Raw genomic sequence first — 23,050 nt, 5'->3', positions numbered from 1 at the left:
CCGCCTGGCTGCAGCCAACATCTTATACAGGTTCTGTGCAGTTACTGATCAATCCTGCGGCATCCTTCATAGGCTCCACCATCATGCCATGTGGTGGTCTAGGGTTTCAAAACACAAGAAAGTGTAAGTCTGACGCACACACTGTGCATATCACACAGCCTACTTTGGAAGGCAGAAAAACAGATTTGTTATTGATGAGAGGAGCAGAAAATGTGTGGCTAATAATAAAAATATATGCATATAAAACACATGCATATATATGTGTATTAGAGCCACATGTGATATTATATGACTGTAATTCCAACAGAGAGAGGCAGGAGGATTGCTATGAGTTTCAGGTAAGGCTGCATAGTAAAATCTGGTCTTTCTTTTAAGATTTGCTATTTATTTATTTATTTGTGTGTGGGTGTACAGGTGTGTGTGTGTACAGGTGTGCAGGTGCCCACGGAGGCCAGAGAGGAAGTAGGATCCCTTGAAAGTGGAATCACAAACAGTTGTTGAGTTGCCTAATGTGGGTGCTGAGAACAGAATTCTTTTTCTATCAGCCCTCTTAACTACTGAGCCATCATCCTAGTCCAAACTCTGTCTGTAAAAAAAAAAAAAAAAGCACAATGTGGGGACTAATAGGAGGAAAGAAGAAAGGAGGGATGGAAGGAGAGGGATATATATCGGGCTGGGATATAGCTTGGCAATAAGTGCTTGCCTACCCAGCATTCATGACGTTCTGGGTTTGCTTCTGCCTCCCTCTCCTGGAGCACCTGCACTGGGGACAGCCAGCTGCCATTTGATGAAGGCGTGTAATCAGCCCTGTGGGGAGAGCTGTGTGCACCCAGGCTCATGAGAAAGGGGGCTTTCCTGCAAGTCAGCCTGTAGCCCCAATCAAATCTCAGCCCAAGTTCAAGCCAGAACCTACTAAGAGGCCATTCTCTGTTCCTGACCCGCAGAAATGTCTATTGTTAGGGTGTTTCAGATAGAGTCAAAGTCAGTAGCTCAAACTGGCTTCGAGTCTGTGATCTTTTTGCCTCTGCCTCCAGAGTCCTGAGATCACAATGTGTGCCACCGCGTCCTGTCTACTGTTTTAAGCTAACTTTGAGGTAATATAATGTGATACATAAGAGTAACTGGTAATTTATATAGATCCTTACAACAGCTGGTGAGAAAGGAGCTGCCACGACTATCAATGTGCAGAGGAAGAAACTGAGACCCAGAGACAGGGAGTCTCTTGTTTAGGCTCACACAGACATGGAACTGTCGCCTTGATTGGGAACTTGGGTTTTCATGAATGTTAGAGTCTACCCACTGAGGTCAAAGGCGCCCAAAGTGAATGCCAGCTTGCCCCTTAAAAGGAGAAGGCTAAGGCCAGAAAAAATGAAGACTGCATCTGTATAGGCAGATTTTTCTTTTTGGGCCACCAGCTCACAAAAAATGACACAGAGACTTATTAATTATGAAAGCTTGGCCTATAGCTTAGGCTAGTTCCTAACTCGTTCTTATGACTTAAATGAACCCATTTCTATTCGTCTAAGTGCTACAGTGTGGCTCGTGGCTGTGACTTCTCCTCCTGCATGTCTTGCTTGTTCTCTGTCTCCTGGTGTCCTCCTCCTTCCTCCCTGTGTCCTTTCTGTCCAGAAATCCTGCCTCCCTACTGGCCGTTCAGCTTTTTATTAAACCAGTCAGAGTAACACATCTTCACAGTGTACAAAAAGGTCATTCCACAACACATCTACCCTCCCCCGCAGCTAATTTTTGCAGATGATATCAGGGCTGATGGGACACCACTATACACATCTACATAGTCCACAGCAGAAAATAAGGCAACAGGAATGTGGACTCTCAAACACAGACCACCAGAGCTTACCTGTCATCTGGCACAGAAAAAAGGTGTTATTGTATGTAAATGGATAAACTCACGCTGGGAACTATTGTAAAAACAAAAGGAAATTTCACTAAGTGGTAATGATAGTAATGGTAATGAAAATAATCTACCAGGTATTTCAGAATAAAAACATACAATTATTATCAAATGGCACACACTTGTAATCCCAGCACTTGGAGGCAGAGGCAGGGGGTTACTCCAACTTTGAGGCCTGCCTAGTCTATATGCTAAGTTTCAGACCAACCAAAGTTGTGTTCCCAAATTAAAACAAACAAACAAACAAAAAATCAAATTCCAAATGATGTGTTAACCAGCAGGTTAGACATGACCAAAGAGGGAATTAGGGAGGAACCAAATACCACAAATTCAAGAATATTTACAAAATTTTACAGGCACATCAAAGTCAAAATGTAAAAAAAAAAAAAAAAAAAAAAAAAAGAAGTTTAAAAGGTTCTTAAAAGCACTCAGAGGAAGAGAAGCAGAGATTATTAAACAAAACAAAACAAAACAAAAGAGCTGTGGTGGTCTCCTAGAATCCCAGCATGTGGGATTATACAAGTTTGAGGCCAGCCTGGTCTACAAAGCCTATTCCAGACTGTCCAGGTCTACACAGTGAGACCCTATCTCAAAACCAAAATGATCTGAGTGTGATATTTGTGACTATAATCTTAGAATTTGGAAGGTATAAACCAAGATTTTCTGTCAAAACCCAAGAATATTTGTTACCAGAAGATCCCAAGTAGAAATTCATTCATTCATCCATCCATCCATTCATTCATTCCTTCTTTCCTTCCCTGTCCTCTCCCCCTCCCCGCTCTCTCTCCAGAGCCTCCACCTCCCAAATGCTGGATTTACAGACATTCCCAGTCGTGGATGGAAAATTCTAAAACAGAAGCTCCCAAACTTGGCCAACTAATTTATTCCGGGATTCAAGAGCTAGTGCTTCAGTGTGCAGTGAGCCGAGGGAGGGGGGAGATAGTGGGCAATGCAGGTAAAGGTTGGGGCAGGTGGGAAAGTGTTCATGCATGTTTTCCGTGTGTGTGTGTGTGTGTGTGTGTGTGTGTGTGTGTGTGTGTGTGTGTGTACACGCGCGCTCATGTTCCTATGGGGCACTATCCATCTTGTTGAGACAGGGTCTCCACTGGTTAGGCTATCTTGGCTGGCCAGGGAACCCCAAGGCTCCTCCTGTCTGCCTCCTCAGAGGTGGGATTACAAGCTCCCACCACCATGCCCAGCTTTTTATGGGGCACTGAGTATTGAACTCAGGTCCTAAGGCTTGCACAGCAAGCATTTAATCCACTGAGCTGTCTCCCCTAGCCGTGTACCTATATTTTAACAGGATCCTTCAGGACAGCTGAGGGGAAACAGACAGGCGAGGGGCTGGCAGGATGAGATCTGGCCAAGAGAGAGGATGAGTTTCTGTTATCCATTCTGCAGGCGGGGCCCACTGTATCTGCTAATCTGTGGGATGAAAAGTGAGTGGAGGCTGAAAAGATTTCCCAGCCTTTGCTAGGCGAATACCAGAGACAAGTCTCGAGAGTGTCACGTTTGGATTCAAACCCTCTGTTTCATCAGCTGAAAACGGGGCCCAAAACAGGAGCTACCCATTGGTATGTTGGCGATTCCGCGAGCCTGCAGGCTATGCCAAGTGCAAGGCGCTAGCAAGGACAGAGCCTAAGAAGTGCGAGTGGGGAACCGCTGGCGATGAGGAACTCATCCGCTGAGCCTCCAGACCCCGCCCCAGGCCACGCCCCCACACCACGCCCCCAGGACACGCCACGCCCCCCGCTGGAGACCGCGGTCAGCCGAGGGGCGATCATGAACACCTAGACCTAGTGTTCCTGGTCTGCGAGACCATGTGGTGGGGCGTAGGTGCCGGGAACAGTCTAGACGCCTGCTCCAGCCGGTGAGCCTGCGCAGAGTCTCGGATGAGAGGAGAGTTTTCCGCTCGGTCGGCTGCACTTCCGGGGCTGCCACTTTCACTTTCTCTTCCGGGGATGCAGCCCTCTCTGTCTTCCGGGTAGCGCGAGCCGCGCGCGGGGCTCTGGTTCCGGACGCTGGGGCGCCCGCGCCGGCTGGCCTCCCTCTGTCCGTCACTTTTGGGTCGTGGTTACCCATCGCCCACTGCGGACTTGGCCCCGGGCCTCCTTCGCTTCCTGTGTCCCTCGCGGGGCCCCACCGGTTCCCAATGCCGGGCCCTCGGCCCTGGGCCGTGTGATGCTGCCCGAGTGCGGCCCGGGACACCGCTTGGGACACGCGCGCGAGGCCGGCTCCGGCTGAATCGCTGCTGTCCTCCCGCCCAACCCCAGGTGACCCCAAGGTACCATTTCCCGGGAACAGCAGCCCTTTCTGAGGGGATGGGCGCAGCCAGGCCAGATGGACGAGAAGACCAAGAAAGGTGGGCACCGACTGGAGCTGGTGGAAGTGGGGCCCTGGGCTTGGGTCCGTGCTGGGGTCGTAGACTGAGTGAACACAGAACATCGAACCTGGAGAACTTCTGGTTGTTAGGGAAACAGACTTTAGTTGGTCAGGGTAAGGCGGGGAGGGAACACTATATGCCTCTATCCCTTGCCCTTCCACCCAGATTTGGAGGAACACCGATAGTGTTACGTCCTGTTTGCTGGAAATCCTGCCCTCCTAATAGAACCAAGCTCAGAGCTCTGGGCCACCATTAGTGACCTCTCCCATTTTCTTGCATTCACTCCTACCAGCCTCTTCTGTCCCCTACTGGGGATTGAACCTGGGGCTTCATGCATGCTAGGCAAGTGCTCTATGACTGAGATATGCCTCCAGTCCTTGGCTTTTTTGTTCTGATCCAACCACATCTTGCCCAAGGCCTTTGCTCATTTTCTAGCTTCTTGAAACAGTCTTCCTTATTGGATATTGGAATGCCCAGCAACCCCTCATTCAGGCCTCAGTTTCCCTTACCTCCGAGAGGTTTCTCCCGACCTCCTTACTCAATTATTGCTAGAATGGATCACAGCCCGATTATCTTGTCAAACCTTAAAATAGAGGTTTGTGAGGAGAAGGATGCTTTTCATCTTAACCACTGTTAAGTCCTTTTTCTGGACTAGTGGCTGGCATACAGCGGAGTTTCAAGAAATGCTTGTTAGGTAAATGAATGGAAGTATGGGGACTCAGCATGAGGGGTTGGGGCACCCCGTGAGTCCAGGGTGCAGGGGAGGACTGAAAAAGCACCCTCTCCCCACTTTAAAAAAAAAAAAAAAGGACTTAAAGTAGCCAGGTGTGGAAGATAACCGGATAGGGAAATAGCACAAAGCATTTACCAAGGGTCACCTCTCCAGCCTCCCCAAGTAAACTGGTGCTAACCTGCTTGCTGTGTGCTGCTCTTCAGCAGAGGAGATGGCCCTGAACCTCGCCCGGGCAGTGGCCGGCGGAGATGAACAGGCTGCTATGAAGTATGCCACCTGGTTGGCAGAGCAGAGGGTGCCCCTCAGAGTGCAAGTAAAACCCGAGGTCTCCCCAACACAGGACATCAGGTGAGTGTGATAAATTAAAGGGGATGGAGGCTCCTGAACCTCTGTGGACAGGTTATCATTTTCTCAACCTACAGTGCTGGGGATCAAACAGTGCAGGGCCTCCCTGGCAGCTTCTCATGGAGGAGATTGAACTTTAAGCCCTACTTGCTAATAGACTGAGCTCTGGGGTAGGCAGCTTCCTGTGCTGGGGTTCATTTTTTCTCTTTTTAAGGGGACCCTGGACAGTGGGTGTCATCCTTGCCCAGAGGGTTATGCTGGTCTTCCCTACGTCATTCCAGTTGTAGTGTCTGTGCTGCCAGAGCAAGCACGGGGTTCCTTCTCTTAGATGGTAGAAGCCAGAGGACGGTCAAGAGATGGTTCTCTCCCTCCCACGGTGGAGCTGGAGATGAACTCAGGTCAGCAGGCTTGCACAGCAAGGGCTTTTACCCACCGAGTCATCTCCCCAACCTCTGTTTTTATTTTTTAATTTGCTTTTTGTTTTTACAGACCAGACTTACTATGTAGTTCAAGTTAGCCTATAAATCACTGTTTAGCCCAGGCTAGCCTTCAACTCAAGACAATTTTGTCTCCAGAGTATTAGAATTACACGTGTATACTACCAGACTAGGTAAGATAGTAACTTTTAGATTTTGTTTTGTTACTGTAAGGCTTCCGTAATTTACACCTCTTTGGTTCTGAACATGTCTAGCCTCTGGCAGTGGTTCTCAACCTTCCTAATGCTACAAGTGCCCTTTAATACACTTCCCCATGTTGTGGTAACACCCAACCATAAAACTATTTACGTTGCGACTTCATAACTGTAATTTTGCTACTGTTATGAATCATAACATAAATCTCTGTGTTTTCTGATGGTCTTAGGTGGCCCACCCCCAAAGGGGTCATGACCCACAGATTGAGAACAGCTGCTCTGTGGGATTCATAGTGTTGTAGTTATGGGATTGTTCACTGTGGAATGAGTGTTGCAGTTTTAAAGCATGTGTACCTGTATGTTTCCAAACTCCTAAGATGATTTGAAGGCTAAGAATCTGGTCTGAGCTGGGTGTGGTGATTGATGCATGCCTGTGATCCCAGAGGCAGGAGTATGAGAAGTTTCAGAGCCAACCTGAATCCATGAAACTGTACCTCACAAGAATACTGAAACAAACAACAAAAAAACTTTTCCTATGAAAATGTGAACAGAGCTGGGCGGTGGTGGTACACGCCTTTAATCCCAGCACTCGGGAGGCAGAGACAGGTGGATCTCTGTGAGTTCAAGGCCAGCCTGGGCTACCAAGTGAGCTCCAGGAAAGGCGTAAAGCTACACAAAGAAACCCTGTCTTGAAAAAAAAAAAAAAAAAAAAAAAAAAAAAAAAGAAAGAAAGAAAGAAAGAAAACAAACATGAACAGAAAACTTTGAGTTTTTGTATGTCTATTTCTGGGGAACTTTTTTTTTTAAATCTGTTTTGTTTTGTTTTTCTTTTTTTTGTTTTTTTTTGTTTTTTTTTTTCGAGACAGGGTTTCTCTGTGTAGCTTTGCGCTTTCCTGGAGCTCATTGGTAGCCAGGCTGCTCGAACTCACGAGATCCGCCTGCCTCCCGAGTGCTGGGATTAAAGGCGTGCGCAACCAACGCCCGGCTTTTGTTTTGTTTTTCAAGACAGGGTTTCTCTGTGTAGCCATACCTATCCTGGAACCCATTCTGTAGAATAGGCTGGCTCAAACTCACAGAGATCCGCCTGCCTCTGCCTCCTGAGTGCTGAGATGAAGACATGTGCCACTACCGGTTTATTTCTGTTTTTTTTTTAACTGATAGTTGAGTATCAAAATGATTACGTGCCTGTAATCCTAGCATTTAAGAGGCAGAGATAGGTGAATCTCTGAGTCTCTGAGTTAGAGGTCAGCCTGTTCTACATAGTTCATTCCAATCCAGCCAGTGCTAAATAATGAGACCCTGAGTCATTCAAAACAAAACAAAACAGCAACAACAACAACAACAACAAAAACAGGGCTGGAGAGATGGCTCAGTAGTTAAGAGCACTGGCTGCTCTTCTAGAGGACCTGAGTTCAATCCCAGCAACCATATGGTGGCTCACAACCATCTATAATAGGATCTGGTTCTTTCTTCTGGCATGCAGGCATACATGCAGACAGAGCACTCATACATTAAATAAATAAAAATAAATAGATCATTTTCTGGAAGAGTTTCTTGGGTACTTCCTGGTGTATTTTCAGAATAGGAGCTGCTGAGACAGCATTTGGTTATGGAGCCTAGGCTGGCCTGGAACTTGGGGCTATCCTGCAGAACTCAGTGGTGTGCACTGCCTTGCCCGGCCTCCTTTGCTCTGATGATGCAGTGTTTCCCACGGCTCTCCGAGATCTTAGAAGGCTGGACTCTGGTCCTGTGCTGTAGCTTATCTGTTTTCCTTTGAGGTCAGCTCAGTTTTTCATGTTCATTCTCATTTTTCTTGCTTTTTGGTCTTACACCATGTTTCAGAAGCCAGGCATGGTGGCACACATCTACAGTGCTAGCTGGCATTTGGAAGACTGAGGCAGGAGGATGATGAGTGCCATGCTAGTCTGGGCTGCATAGTGAGATCCTGTCTTAAACAAAGACAAAATAAAATAAGCTTACAGATCCTTGAGAAAACTGATGTTTAAAATACTAGAGTAATGCTGGATGGTGGTGCACACCTTTAACCCTGGCACTCAAGAGGCAGAAGCAAGCGGATCTCCGAGTTTGAGGCTAACCTGGTTTACAGAACAGCCAGTCCAGGACAGCCAGGGCTACACAAAGAATTGCTCCATGGTGCAGCGATTCCCTGGGGTGTGTAAGGCTCTCAGTTCTATCTCCAGCACGGAAAACAAAGTCAGACATCATTTGGAATGATACAGTTTGGACTTAAGTCGCCATGACGTAATCATGGTTATTGATTGCTACTGCAGCGTGGCTGCCACGGTCCGTTTCTGTCTGGAATAGGATGTGACAGGGCCTGCCTCGGGCTGATGGGAAGGATTAAGTGGGTTAAATGATTAGGTGCCACTAGGATCCAGGTGTCTGCTCAACGCAGATGCTGCTCATTTGGCAGAAGAGAGGAACGGATGGAGCCAGGGCAGACTGTAATCCTAACACTTGGGTGAGAGAAGAGGAAGGACCAGGAGTTCAAGGGCATCCAGCTTCATCGGCAGTTCAAGGCTAGCCTGATCTACATGGGACCCGGTTTCAAACCAAACCAAACCAGAGGAATCTTCCCTTTCCCCTCAAAAAAGCTTGTCAGGCTTGGTGAGAGCTTCTTGGGCGGCTGAAACAGATAGATGATAAATTCAAGGCCTGCCTTGGCAATTTACTGATCCTGTCTCAAAATAAAAATAAAGGGCTAGGACACGTATGGAAGGGGGATCCAGAGAGACCTCCCCAGGTGGGCTGTCCCTGAGGGTTGTTCTGGTTAGCTTTCTGTGGCTGTAATAAACACTATGACCAAAAGCAGCTTGGGGGAGCAAAAGGGGATTTTGGCTTATACATCCCAGGTTATATTCCATCACTGAGGGAAGTCAGATCAGGAACTAAAGCAGGAGCCTGAAGGCAGGAGCTGAAGCGGAGACCCTGGAGGAGTGCTGCTTACTAGCTTGCTCCCATTGCTCTGATTGCTTTTTAATACAACCCAGGACCACCTGCCCACAGCTGGGCTGGAGAGCTGGCTCAGCAGTTAAGAGTGCTTGCTGCTCTCGTGGAAGACCTAGGTTCAGTTCTTAGCACCCACACGGTGACTCAATACTCTTTGTAACTCTGGTTCCAGGGGATCTGGCATCCTCTTCTGACTTTACAGGTCCCAGGCATGCAAGCGGTACGCACAGGTACAGGCAAACTCCTCATATGCCCATGCAGGCAACACTCGTACACATGACAGCAGATAAATCTTTAAAACATTGATTTTTAAAAAGGAAAGAAAACGCCCACAGGCTTGTCTATAGACCAGTTTGCAGGAGGCATTTTTTCACTTGATATTTTCTCTTCTAACTTGGTACATTGACAAAAAAACTAACCAGCACACAGCACCTGCACACACGTAGGCGTGAACATTCCCACGCTGGTAGCTCAAATCCATGCCTACCCTTTTTTCCAACAGGCTGTGTGTGAGCGTGGAGGATGCCTACATGCACACCGTCACCATTTGGCTCACAGTGCGCCCTGATATGACAGTGGCCTCCCTCAAGGACATGGTGAGTGAGGGGCTGGAGGCAGGCGGCCTCCTCTCTGACTTGTGTCTCCTCTCTGCTCTCCCCATCCTGTGTCCCTCCCACCTCATGTTTTCTGTTACTGTGGTCAAACACCTGCTAGAAACAACTTGAGGAGAGGCTCATTTGGGCTCACAGTTCAGAGCACACAGTGCATCATGGGAAGGGGTGGTACTTAAGAGACTCCATTGAGGGAACGGGAACTTACAGCTGCAGCTTTTTTTTCTTCTGACCTTCCTTTAATTTTTTTTTAAAGCTATTTATTTTACTTAATGTGTATGAATGTTGGCCTGCATGTGTGTATTGTTTCATGTGTCTGCCCGTTGGATCCCCTGGAACTGGGGTTATGGATGATTGTGAGCCACCATATGTGTGCTGGGAATTGAACCAGGTCCTCTGTAAGAGCAGCAAGTGCTCTTAACCACTAGCCATCTCTCCAGCCCCCCTCTCTCTCCTTTTGTGAATATAGGGTTTCCCTATGTAACCCTGGGTGGTCTGGAACTCACTCTGTAGACCAGGCTGGCCTTGAATTTACAGAAGTCCGTGTGCCTCTGCCTCCTGAGTGCTGGGATCAAAGATTTGCACCACCACTTCTTTGTGCCTGGCCTCACTTGTGGCTTTTGAGATGGCCCGGGAGCAGAGAACTGGGGTCGTCTCTAACTCTGAAAGCCAGCCTTCAGTGGCCCACCTGTGCCAGCCAGGACTCCACGGCGAAGGTTCCACAGTTTGAGTAAAAATCGTCCCCATCTTGGATCAAGTGTTCAAATGTGAGTGTGGCAGTAGATATTTTACTTTCAAGCTGTAACTGTCTCCTCCAGGTATTTCTGGACTATGGCTTTCCACCCAGCCTGCAGCAGTGGGTGGTTGGACAGAGGCTGGCACGTGACCAGGAGACCCTGCATTCGCATGGTGTCCGACGGAACGGAGACAGCGCCTACCTCTACCTGCTGTCTGCCTGCAACACCTCCCTCAACCCTCAGGAGCTGCAGCGGCAGCGGCAGCTTCGCATGTTGGAAGGTGAAGCGCTCTGTCGGGGATGGGCTGGAGGGCCCTGTCCGCGGAAGAGGATGTCAGATGAGGGAGGGAGCTTCTTCTAGAACTCCTGAGCAGGGCTGCAGGAGGAGAGGGGCTCTTTAGTCCTAGCCCGGCCTTTGCCAGCCATGGGACCCTGAGCAAGCTCATGCTGTCTCTGCCCCTCGGTTTTCCATGTTTCTGTTTGTGTACGTTGGTGATGTTAGTAGGGTTGCTTTTACTGCAGTATTTCAGACCTGTAGAAAAGCTTCACAGCTGTACAGAGAAACATTTTCCTTCTTTAGCTTTACCCCTGGGTGCAGAATCTTAGGAAATGAGATCTTCCTCTCCTGAATACTTGTGTCATTTTTTCAAGAGAAAAGCCATTTTCCTGAACAACTCTAATGCAGGAAGTTAACATCCATGTAGTACAGTGTGGTGTTGTTGTTTTGATTTGTTTTTATTTTGAGACAGGGGTTCTTTGTTTAGTCCTGGCTGTCCTGAAGCTCACTCTAACCTCCCAAGTGCTGGGACTAAAAGCATGCGCTGCCACTGCCTGGCTTTTCTTGATTTTTAAATTACATTTATTGGGCCGGGCATAGTGGAACACGCCTTTAATCGCAGCATTTAAGAGGCAGAGGCAGGTAGATCTCTTGAGTTCGAGACCAACCCGGTCTACAGAGTGAGTTCCAGGAGAGCCAGGAGTATATGAGAAACCCTGTCCTAAAAAATAAAATGCAGCTGGAGAGATGGCCCAGTGGTTAAGAGCACTGTCTGCTCTTCCAAAGGACCCAGGTTCAATTCCCAGCACCCATATGGCAGCTCACAGCTCTCTGTAACTCTAGTTCCAGGGGATCCGACACCCTCATAACGACATTCAGGCAGGCAAAACACCAATGCACATAAAATAAAAGTAAATAAATCATGAAAAAAAATAAAACAACACCCCAGAAAGTCGGTAAATAATTTAAAAATTATGTGTGTAGCAGTACACATGCCCCGCACACACTCACACGTGGGGAGAGAGGAGATCAACTTGCTGGAGTCCATTCTCTCCCCCTCTGTGGTCCGGGGCTCACAGTCGGGTCACCAGGCTTGGTGGCAGCACCTGTCCACTGAACCCTCCAACACTGACACAGTGTGGCCTCTCTCATGTGGGTTTTGCCAGTGGTTCAACCAGTGTCCTTGGTGGCCAAAGACATAGCATTCAGCTGCCATATCTCAGCCCCTCCCAGCCCTGATCCCCTCGGGTCCCTGGTTACCCTGCAGACTGGAGATGTTCAGGTCTCTTTCTTCTTGGCGGGCATTTCAGCATGGTGGAGTCGGGGTCAGGCTGCCCCTCCTCCCAAAAGGGATGGTGGTTATGAAAATGCAGTCATGGGTGCGGTAAAGCCTTAGCCTTGGGGTGTCCTGGATGCCCACCTTCAGGAGGAGGCTAGAAACACTGTCAGAGTTGGGAGATGACTCAAGGTGGGGTATGCCTTGCTGGTTCAGCATGTGGGTACCTGGGCAGCCCGGATCCACATACATTCCTCCTGCAGATTTGGGCTTCAAGGACCTTACCCTGCAGCCACGGGGCCCCTTGGAGCCTGTCCTTGCCAAGCCCAGGGCCCAGCAGGAGCCCGGGCAGCCAGACGCAGCCTCAGAGCCGCCACCGGTAAGTGTCTCGCTTCCTGTGCGCCTGGTCTTCCCTGCCCAGCCCGGCTGAGCTCACACCCACTCTGCATCCAGGTGGGCTGGCAGTGCCCTGGCTGTACTTTCATCAACAAACCCACACGGCCTGGGTGTGAGATGTGCTGTCGTGCAAGGCCTGAAACCTACCAGATACCTGCCTCGTACCAGCCTGATGAGGAAGAGCGGGCGCGCTTGGCTGGTGAGGAGGAGGCGCTGCGCCAGTACCAGCAGGTGGGCACACAGGTCCGGGGACAGACACCTGCAGGCTGCTTGAGGAAGGCCTAAGCCGGAAGGGGAGCCACCTGCCTAATGCTGTGCCCCTGGCCGCTGCCATTCCTCTCGTGAGCGCACTGCTAAGCCAAAGCCTTGCCCTTGACTGAGAGCTGCCTCTCTCTGAGGCCAGTTCTGCGGCCCAGACTCTCTCTCGTGGTGTGATGCACGGCCAGGCTTTTCACTCGTTCTGATCCTCACTCTTACACCCCCACCTCCCGGGTATCTAAGCGTCCCTGACTGTGCTCTACTAACTGTCCGATACCTCACACCATGGCCTGGAACCTCTGCTTGGCTCCTGCTCTGCCCCACCTCTTCTCCCTTCCTCTCTCATGGACTGCCTTCCCACGCTCCTTGTGGGGGGGCTCTGACCTCAGCTCCCTAGAGTCGTCAGTTCCCCCCACAAATACTGACTCACAGACACCCAGTTCTGGTGCTCCCTGCTCCAAGAGCATGCTCTTAGCCCACCTGCACTCCCTGGGGATTCCGTGCAGCCTGACCACCTTGACCGTGACCCCAGCCTAGCCAAGCCTTATCTGCAGCTGGCTCTGCCTTCAGCTTTGACCCTCCTTCTGGCCCTGCTCCGGCCCCAGCTTGCTTACCCAGAGTTGGACCCCTGTGGGCCCTCCACTCCCTCTTGTACCCAGAACCTTTTCTTTCTCTGCTCCCCTTGCCCCCTCACCCCGCTTCTTCCTCTGCGGTAGCCCCACCCTGGCGGTCCTGGCCTGCCCATATTCCCAGCCCACTACTGCCCCGCTGCCCCCAGTGCTAGCCCAGGCTTGCCCCACGTCCCGTCTGACCCCCCTGGTGGCCCCGCCCTGCCCGTGTGCCCAGCGGAAACAACAGCAGCAGGAGGGGAACTACCTGCAGCACGTGCAGCTGGAGCAGAGGAGCCTGGTGCTGAACACCGAGCCCGCTGAGTGCCCCGTGTGCTACTCGGCGCTGGCGCCCGGCGAGGCCGTGGTGCTGCGTGAGTGTCTGCACACCTTCTGCAGGTGCGGCCCGACCCCCACTAGCCACAGTGCTTACCAGAGCCACGGTGAAAGTGAGCTCTTCTTTATCACGCTGGATGCCCACAAAACGCCATTTATGCAAGAGGTGTTGTGGCTCCTGCCTGGAATGCCAGTACTCAGGAGGTGGAGGCAAGAGGATCAGAAGTTCAAGAATAGCTTTGGCTGAATAGTGAGTTCAAGGCCAGCCAGGGCTACATGAGACCTTGTCTCAAAAATCCAAAGAAAAAGGAATGGGAGAGAGAATCCAAGCATCCATGTGGTCAAGGCTCCACAGCTTGGAAGCAGCTCAGAAATGAGACAAGTGTTCTGACTGCAGAGGCGCTGTCCTTGTCCTTCCTCACTGCCGTTGCTCTCCTGGCATATGTAAAGACAGCAGGGCCGAGCTCGGACAACCACAGCATTCGGTCCTGTGGCGTTGGCGTTCTTCCCCTCGGGTCTCCTGCACAGCCCTTCTACCCTTGGGCTGGGGAAAGTGTGCTCATTCCCCGTCACGGGCCCTGGTGGAGTGCCCCTTCTAGGTTATGTGCCAGTGGGGAGTCTGTTCATGTCCGATGCCACATGCAAGTGACTAGGTTGTGAGCCTTGTTCAGGTTGTGGGGGGTGGGGCTGGGCAGGGCTGGCAGGCCCTAAGGAAGTCAGGCTGGAGCAGAGGTTGGAAAGCTGTCTGAAAAGATCAGGGAGCTGAGGGATGGTGGGGGTGATGGGACAGGGTAGTTGTGCCCATGCAGGCGACGAAAGCTCTGAGCAGCTCCCAAGGAGGTTCCTGCAGTCACCTGGGCAGGGATGCCAGTGCCCTAGACCCGATGGCAGGGATGGTGGGGTGGAGAGAGGGATGGGAAGGAAGGGTCCTGGGATCAGGCCCTGCCATCTGAGGGCTGGAGTCCCCGTGGAGTTTGAAATGAGCCCAACTGCCACCCTCTGCCCTCCAGGGAGTGCCTGCAGGGCACCATCCGAAACAGCCAGGAGGCGGAGGTATCCTGCCCCTTCATTGACAGCACCTACTCGTGCCCTGGCAAGCTGCTGGAGAGGGAGATCCGGGCGGTAAGGCATGGGGTGGGAGGAATTCTGAGTCTTGGGAGCTGGCCCTGATGGGGCAGCAGGCACAGCTCAGGAGCATTGACCATCTGCGTCCCCCAGCCGACATTTCCCAGGAGCGTTCATTTGGAGTTCCTGGGGCCCAAGCAGGGCAGCGTTGGAAGGAGTAGGTGTAACCTCAGCTGCTTCCACTTCACCAGTGCAGCGAGCGGGGGCTGTGGCTGCAGACACTCAGCCTCTGCTCTGTCCTCAGCCGGCACCAAAGGTGGCGTCTGCTAGCGTGCTAGGCTTGTGCAGCTGCAGTATCAGCTGCTTTTGCCTTGTAACCAGTCACTCCAGGCCTGGTGCCTTAAAGCACTCTGGTCTGTGAATTGCAAGGTGGTGCTTTCACGTGGGTGGAGCTGGGGTTTCTGTGCTTCAGGGTTGGCTCCTGGCCTGTCTGCTCAGGGGTAAGGATGAGATAATTCATGATGGCCTTGCCTGGGATCCACTTCTGCTTGGGTCCCCTCTGTAAGCGAGCTGTCCAGGCCTCGTCCGTGGCAGTAGTTAGCTTTTGGTGTTCAAAGCACAACTCTAAGTGTATATAAACTGCTTATGCTGTAATCCTGTTAACCAGTGCAAATTACATGTTCAGGCCCATATTCCTTGTGGGGACCAAGACGAACCGTGGTCTGAACATCTTGTTGTAATATGGCCATTCAAGGGTAAAAACGGGAGCGGAACCGGCATGGCAGCACTCTGTCATCCCAGCACTGCTGAGGTGTCAGGATGAAAAGCTTCAGGCCAGCCTGAGCTCTATAGCAAGGCAAGCTTACAGAGTTAAGGGCTGGTGGGTAGAGCCCTTGGCTAGCAAGCGCTGTGCCTGGGTTTGATCATAGACAGAAAAGCAGCATCACAGTGGCCAGGGTCCAGATGGGAGACTCAGGCACGCAGAGATCCCCTTTCCTCCCGTCACCCCCGCCTCCTCTGACCATGTTTCTCCTCAAGTCCCCCAAAACTTTACCAGATGTTTCTCCTGCCCAAGGGGCTCCACTGAGGTGGGAAGGGGATCTGAGAGATTAGAACTTGGAGCGTTTCAGTTTTATATTCAAAGCCGCTTTTACCTTGTCCATGGGGCTTCTGAGTGGGCCAGCTCCTGGGCCTTGCTGAAGTATCCTTATTGTGCGCTAGAGAGACCAGGACACTGGCCCTCGGAGTCACTGACTCAGAGGTTCCCTGAGAAGGCCACCCTGCCAAAGGTCATATTCTCCTACGGGGGTGCATACAGAACACCCTAGAAGTATCCAGGTCCTCACTCAAGCTTCAGGTGTGGCAGTGAGAAGAGGCAGGTGTCAGCAGAGCGGCATGGCATGTTTTTAAGTGGCAGAGAATAGCCTGGTGGTGGTGGCACACACCTTTAATCCCAGCTCTCGGGAGTCAGAGGCAGTGGGTCTGAGTTCAAGGCCAGCCTGGTCTACAGAGTGAGTTCCAACACAGCCAGGACTACACAGAGAAACCTGTCTCGAAAAACCAAACCAAAAGTGGCAGAGACTAGGAGAATGAAAGAGCAGCCCGACTCTCTGGCCCTAGTCGTCCTCCAGGAGCATCTGTCCTGTCTCCCTCTTTGTCCACAGATAACATTTTGTTGGTTGTTTTGTTTTGTTTGTGACAGGATCTCACTATGTAGTCTTGGCTAGCTTGACTCACAGAGATCCCCCTGACACTGCCTCCTGAGTGCTGGAGTAGAGGTGTGCACTACTGTTCCCAGCTACACACACACACACACACACACACAATTTTTTTAGTTACATTTGTGTGTGAATCAGTATGAGCGTGCAACACACAGCATGTGTATGGAGTTCAGAGGACAGCTGGTCAAAATCAATTCTGCCTTTTCAACCATGTCGATCTCAGAGATCAAATTCAGGTTGGCAGATTTGGTTTCGAACACCCTGGCCTGTTGTGCCTGTCTTTGGTCCCAGGCAGTGTTTCTGAGATAGACATCGTTCACTGTAATTAACACATGACAGGATGGACCTCTTAGAGGAGTGCAGTATGTGGGTTCTGACCCACGTAACTTAAGCACCACCCAGCCAAGATGCAGAACAAAGGCCTGACTCCCGTCACTCACTCTCGTCTTTAAGGAGCGATGCAGCTCCTTGGCATCCAGTGCCGGTCTGTCTCCCCTCGAAGCAGGTCAGCCTTCCCTGCTAGGAAGGGCAGCTTCGTAGAACTGCTTGGGAACTCTTCCATGTGAGACAGACTTATGGGGCGTGGAGGCCACCAGAAGACGGTCAAGTCCGGGCCGTTTCCATGTTGTTTGCAGGGTGCAGTGTACCTGGATCTGGATTTGTCTGTGAGACCGGGTCTTGCTACTTAGTACAGCATGGCCTTGAACTCTCAGTGATCCTTCTGCCTCAGCCTTCAAAGTACTGGGACCTAATGGCTTATGCCACTGTTGGTTCCAGGATAGGAATGCAACCTCTTTGTCCCCTATCACTTGTGTCTGTTTTCCTCATAAAATTTGCCCTGTTGGCTGTTTGTCCTCAAAGCCCTTAGGTATGCAGTTCTGAGGCATTCATCTCTCTCTCAGCTCTGTAGCCATCATGACCATCCATTGTCAGAGCTTTGCCAGCTTCCTGCCACAGCCTCCCCTATGCTGGGATGGTGGGTTGTCATGACTGTCTAAGTGGAGGTGTTAAGTGCTGGGGGGGCTCTGAAGAAGAGAGCTTGATCCCTATGTGGTAGCTCATCTGTTATCCAGCCCTTGGGAAGTAGAGAGACACCAGGAATTTAGGCTAGCCTACATTACATGAAACCCTATCTCAAAAACAAACAAACAAGGCTTGGGACTGGGTTGAGGTGCTGGGTTTCCTGGGAGCATTTGATAGGAGGAGAGCATCGCTGGGTGTTCTGAACTCTGACACCAAAGCCGTGTGTGTGCAGCTCCTGTCCCCTGAGGACTACCAGCGCTTCCTGGACCTGGGTGTGTCCATCGCAGAGAACCGCAGCACCTTGAGCTACCACTGCAAGACGCCCGACTGCAGGGGCTGGTGCTTCTTTGAGGATGATGTCAACGAGTTCACCTGTCCCGTGTGCTCCCATGTCAACTGTCTGCTCTGCAAGGTGGGGCAGGGCCCATGTGGCCTCACTGCCTTCATGGGGCTGGGGCTTGCTGTGACTGGCTGCAGTCCGGGCCCAAGGGAGAGCTGTTGTAGGGTTACAGTGGCCATCAGCAAATAGGATCTATATTAGGCTCCTACTGATGACCCTGGCTCCACGTCCCTGGACCCTGTGTCTTTTGTAAAATGTTCTATAAAATGGGTGTTGGTTTCCTAAGTGATGGCTTTCACTGAAGATACCCAGAGGCACTCACTGCTGGTGGTGGGGCCTCTTCTGCCCCTCACAGCTTCAGCCCCTGAGGAAACATCTCACTCTGAGCCCCTTGCCCTGCAGGCCATCCATGAGCGCATGAATTGCAGGGAGTATCAGGACGACTTGGCCCTTCGGGCTCAGAATGATGTGGCTGCCCGGCAGACAACAGAGATGCTGAGGGTAAGGCAGGGTCTTAGCGAGGGCCCAGGGACTTATGTTCTAGATGCTTCTTGGGAAGGACTAAGTTCACATAGTCTTGGAGGCCTACCCAGTCTCTCTTGTGGTTGAACCCACGTTTCAAGGTGTGTCTTCCAGTGAGGGTGTCAGGTGTGGAGCTGCAGGAAGAGTCTGGCTGGGGGAGCCCTCAGGGACGGCGGAGCAGCTAGCCGGCCAGGCTCTGAGGAGAGGACACCGCGGAGGGCAAGGCCAGGGCCTTAGTAGCTACCCTTCCAGGTGATGCTGCAGCAGGGTGAGGCGATGCACTGCCCGCAGTGCCGGATTGTGGTACAGAAGAAGGACGGCTGTGACTGGATCCGCTGCACTGTCTGCCACACTGAGATCTGCTGGGTCACCAAGGGTCCACGCTGGGGCCCTGGGGTGAGTCTTCAGGGTACCAGAGAACTGAGGGCGGGTGTCGTTACTCAAGTGGGACTCAAAACTTGAGCCATCAGCCAAGTCTAACCTACCATGTACAGCTTAAGGGGAAGGATTGTTATTTTACTTTGTTTAATTTCGAGGCAGGGTCTCATTGTGTAGCCCTGGCTGACCTGGAACTCACTTGTAGACCAGATTGCCCTCCAACTCAGAGATCTACCTATCTCTGCTTCCCAAGTGCTGGGATTAAAGGTGTGTGCCACCAAGCCTGGCTTAATTTTATGTTTTATTGTCTGTGCACCTGTGTGTGTATGAATGAGAGAAAAGAGAAGAGAGAGGGAGGAGGAGAAGGTGCCATGGCGTTCATGTGGAGGTCAGAGGACAGCGGGTGGAGTTAATCTCTCCTTCCTTCCGTCTTGGTGTGTCAGCAGTTTTGTGTGGCAAGACCTTTAATCTGCTGAGCCACCTCAGCAGCTCAGGGGAAGAGTTCCTTTTTTCTTTTCTTTTTTCTTTGTTGTTGTTTTTCAAGACAGGGTTTCTCTGTGTAACAGCCCTGGCTGTCCTGGAACTCACAGATTGTCTGTCTCTGCATCCTGAGTGCTGGGATTGAAGGTGTGCACCACCAATGCCTTTATTTCCAGCTGATTTTCTTTTTCTCTTCTGACTTTCTCACTCTGTAGTCTGGGCTGACTTGGCAATCCTCCTGCCTCAGCCTCCTGAGTGCTGGAGATTATAGCATGTGTCACCTTGCTGGGCTTGAGGGTTAAGAAATTTTACATCTCCAAAGTGTCTTAAGTTATCAAAAGGCCACAGTAAATAGTGCTGGAGCCCACCCATCCCAGGCTTTTGCCACTTGCCTGCAGCTGTGCTCATGTGGAGGGCTCAAGGCTGGCCAGGCCTCGGACCTGGCTTGTGCAGCAAGGCTTGCTTGCTGTTCTGTTTGAGGGGGGAGCAAGTCAGGGTCTTGCTGGGTTGGGAGGGGGACTGCAAGTCCCCTGGCACGTATTTGCCACCTCTCAGTTTTCGATTCTTCCTCCACACAATGCCAAGTGTCAGATCCTGTCTCAAATATGAGAGAAGTGCTCAGTGGGTGCCTGTCACAGGTTGAGGGCCCTGTAGGTGGTGGCAGTGTGAGAGGAGGGTTGCAGAAGTCAGAGCTGGTATCACCGCTGGTGGATTTAGAGACAGGTGGTGCAGAGGGAACAGTACTATTTCCCTCTACCCAGGCACAGATCCACCTGCGGGTGCAACCCTTCCCTCTCTGGCCATGGAGTTGGGGGTGCTGGAGGGCTGGGATGGGGTTGAACAGCCTTCACAGCTGCCGCCCTCAGGTTGGTGTGGCTATTCTTTGCAGGAGGGCTTTTGGCAGCCAATTTGTACCTTCAGGTGGGCTCTGCTTTGGGCTGATGGAGTGACTTGGGGATAGCCTGCTGTTACCACCCTGATACCCTCTTTTCTCTGTCCTTTAGGGCCCAGGGGACACCAGTGGGGGCTGCCGCTGCCGTGTCAATGGGGTTCCTTGCCATCCTAGCTGTCAGAACTGCCACTGAGTCGAAGATGGTAGCCCTCAGTATTGATCCAGACCCACATGTGTAGCAGCTAATGGAGGACCAGGCCAGGGAGAAGGCCCTGAGCTGTGCTGCCAGCCTGCTTGCTGTTACAGGAGCCCAGCTGAGCTGGGATCACGTCGGTCCCCTGCCTGCGTTGCTCCGCAGGGTTACTGACCAGACCTTATGGCCCTGAGCTAGATACCCTACCCTTACTAGCCACCAGCCTTAATTAAACACAGCCTTGGCCTAAGGCCCGGCTGGCTAGTGCTCTGAGCCTCCGAGTGACTGTTCTCCCTCAGCATGCTCCCTGAGGACCCATAGCCTCATCCTTTGCCTTGCTGGCTTTCTGAGCACTTTTGCTGCTGTTGCTGCTGAAGGCCTGGCACCTCTTAGGGCCGCTGTGAACCCAAGCAGGTAGAACGGTAGGTCAGAAAACACAGCCCATGGGGTCCAGCTCTGTATCCCCTTTGAATAAGTGAATTAAAATTGTTTTCCAGAAAGGGAGGTGTGTTGTGCTTGAGGGAGCAAATGTCCTAGGTTGAGTGCCATACAGGCAGGATGGGGAGCTTGGAACAGCACCTGGAGGTGATCTGTGGGCCCTGGAGGTTGGGGGAATCAGGCTGGCTCAGCCCTGGCACCACCATGCCTAACCCCTGGACAAGCATTGCTAGGGCCAATATCAGCCCAGACATGAAATTTACAAAGAAGAGCTTGAAGGCTGGAGGGATGCTGGGGAGGGAGACCATGGCAGCAGCTACAGACTGCGAGGAAAGGCTTGGCTGTTCTTTCTCTCTGGCATCTATGGTGAGGAGTAGCGCAGTTTTGCTGTTGACATCTGTCCTGGTGCTTCCCTCCACTGTGACCCATCCAGTCCCTTCTGAGATTGAGTGTTGCTGTAACCCCACAATGATCTTAACAGTAAGCATAGTACATGTGATGGTCAAAGCCTCACCCCAGATGCTAGGCTATGTAGCTTTTCCGGGGTGAATGTTTTCCAGCCCCTGGAATGTGGAGCCCTGGATGGACCTATTGCCTTGAGTGGGATCACAACAGGAACCCAGAGAATGAGGATTTTTTTAGAGAGAAAGTCTGTGTAGCACAGATTGTCCTTGAATTCATGGCAGTCTTTTTCCTGCCTTGGCCTCCAGGGTGTTGGTATTACAGAATGCACCAGGCTTGGCCTGACCTATATGTGCTCTTATATGTACGCCCTTCCTTCATTACCTAGTTACCAAAATCCTACTCATCCTTTGTGTTTGGTCCTTAAGTCCAAGGCTGACTTAAATCATCTGAACTCAGACTGTTCTTTAGCCTTCTACAATAAGCTAGAGTTTAGACTTGTCCCTGTTAACCCTTTGAGGCTCATGGCTGCCCTATCAGAGGGCATCACCGGCTGGTGGCCTATTGCGGTAGAGCAAGGATCAACGAAGAATGTCTACGTCCAGCATTGACTCCATGCTCCTGACTGGCTCCTCTGCAGGCGGAGGTAGAGAAGCAGGGACCCGGCTGCTGTGTGCTCTACTGCTGGGAGTGGGCTGCTGAGAGACGGGACCAGTGGGTCTCACCTTCCTGATGCCGCCTCGGCCCTTTAGTGGAGTTCCTTATGTTGTGATGCCCCCCAAACATGATATTTTTGTTGCTACTTTAAAACTGTAGTTTTACTATTGTTAGGAATCCTAATGTAAATATTTTGGAGATTGAGGTTTGCTGAAGGGGTCATGATCCACAGGTTGAGAACAGCTAGGCTAGAAGCCGAGTGAGGCAACTCTCATGTTCCTCGGCAGACAGAAACCAGACATGATGGGCGGGAGTGCCCTTTCCACAACAGGCTGTTGGGTTCTGAACCCAAGTGCTGGCCTTCTGAGTTGGAGGCCTGCAGAGCAAAAAAGCCCGGAGCACACCCTGCACCTGTCACTGGCTGTGACGGTGCCCACAGCAGCTGCAGGGCGAAGGCCACGATTCTGTGTGACTGGCACTTAGGAAACACGGAAAGAGCATGCACCCAAGTTCAGTTTCCAGCAACTGGTCAGAAAGCTTACAGTCACCTGTAACTCCAGCTGATACCACCTTCTGACTTCTGAGGACACCTGCAATCACACATACACATAATTGAAAACAAAATCTTAGAAAAAAAAAAGAAATTGAAATACTTTTGCTGGAAGTCCTTACTTGTGCCCACAAAGAGATTATGGATGGCAGGATGAAAGCCTGGAGTCTCAGCCTTGATTGGGGGTCAGTCTCCTGCTTGCCTCTGCTTGGGCATGTTAATCACACGAGTGTTTGCCCACCTAACCTAGCTCGCTCCCTGAGGCCCTTGTCATAAACATGTCCTAAACAAAGCCTTGAAGACAAGTCCCACCCAGATGAGAGCACTGTCCACGAACAGGAGGCTGCACCTTACAGAAGTCATCACTGGTCCTTTCAGGAAGTAGTGGGAAGGCCTGGACTACCCTGGACTTGAGTTAGTGCCAAGTCACACCCTCAACAGAACTATTTCATTATGTGACTTCTCTTCCCAATTCTTTCTCATGTCAGTACCCACAAGATGACTTGAGGTCACTGGACCTTTGTTCCATGTGCTGATTAAACTGCTGCTCTCGTCTCTAAGTTGGGTATCAAGTTAGGGAAACGCTAGCATAGCCCTTTCTGGCTGCTGGAGCCAGGCCTTTTGCCCTAAACTCATCACACCTGTATGTGGAACAGAACTGGAAAGGCTGTGGTGCTGACAGCCAAGGTTGACTAGTCTACAGACCTCAGGCCCAGATCCCAGTGGGGCCCAGGGTAGAAACTGGTGGGTCCACTTCCAGGCAAGCAGCAGAGCTACAAGGACAGGTGATTGGGAACCACATAAGGGTGTTTATTTCATACAGGGCTCTGTACAAACCATCTACACATCTCTTTACAGAATAAGTAAATACCTGAAGGTAAACTGACAGCGCTTTCTCCTCAGTAGCGGGGAGTCCT

At 51.2% G+C, this 23,050-nt stretch overlaps 1 protein-coding gene across 3 annotated transcripts; it reads left to right on the top strand.

The window, feature by feature from the left end:
• The first annotated feature begins 3,652 nt into the window (after positions 1 to 3,652).
• Positions 3,653 to 20,586, top strand: Rbck1 (RANBP2-type and C3HC4-type zinc finger containing 1). 3 transcript variants are annotated; one of them, XM_028887437.2, is made up of 13 exons: positions 3,653 to 3,782; positions 4,186 to 4,274; positions 5,232 to 5,376; positions 9,477 to 9,570; positions 10,404 to 10,602; positions 12,138 to 12,253; positions 12,328 to 12,501; positions 13,375 to 13,535; positions 14,483 to 14,594; positions 17,514 to 17,693; positions 18,024 to 18,122; positions 18,396 to 18,539; positions 20,006 to 20,586. In XM_028887437.2, exons 2-13 carry the CDS (start codon positions 4,253 to 4,255, stop codon positions 20,084 to 20,086), a joined length of 1,527 nt encoding a protein of 508 aa, XP_028743270.1. In that variant the 5' UTR covers positions 3,653 to 3,782; positions 4,186 to 4,252; the 3' UTR covers positions 20,087 to 20,586. The 3 variants fall into 3 exon arrangements, with proteins under 3 accessions (XP_028743270.1, XP_037061192.1, XP_028743271.1); XM_028887438.2 differs by lacking the exon at positions 3,653 to 3,782 and having other exon boundaries at positions 3,821 to 4,274; positions 5,235 to 5,376; XM_037205297.1 differs by lacking the exons at positions 3,653 to 3,782; positions 18,396 to 18,539; positions 20,006 to 20,586 and adding an exon at positions 18,245 to 18,387 and having other exon boundaries at positions 3,812 to 4,274.
• The last annotated feature ends 2,464 nt before the right edge of the window (positions 20,587 to 23,050 follow it).

This window comes from Peromyscus leucopus, chromosome 4 (assembly GCF_004664715.2).
Source record: "Peromyscus leucopus breed LL Stock chromosome 4, UCI_PerLeu_2.1, whole genome shotgun sequence".
NCBI lineage: Eukaryota > Metazoa > Chordata > Mammalia > Rodentia > Cricetidae > Peromyscus > Peromyscus leucopus.
Note: the sequence above shows the minus strand (reverse complement) of the source record. Positions and strands in the feature narration are given on the sequence as shown.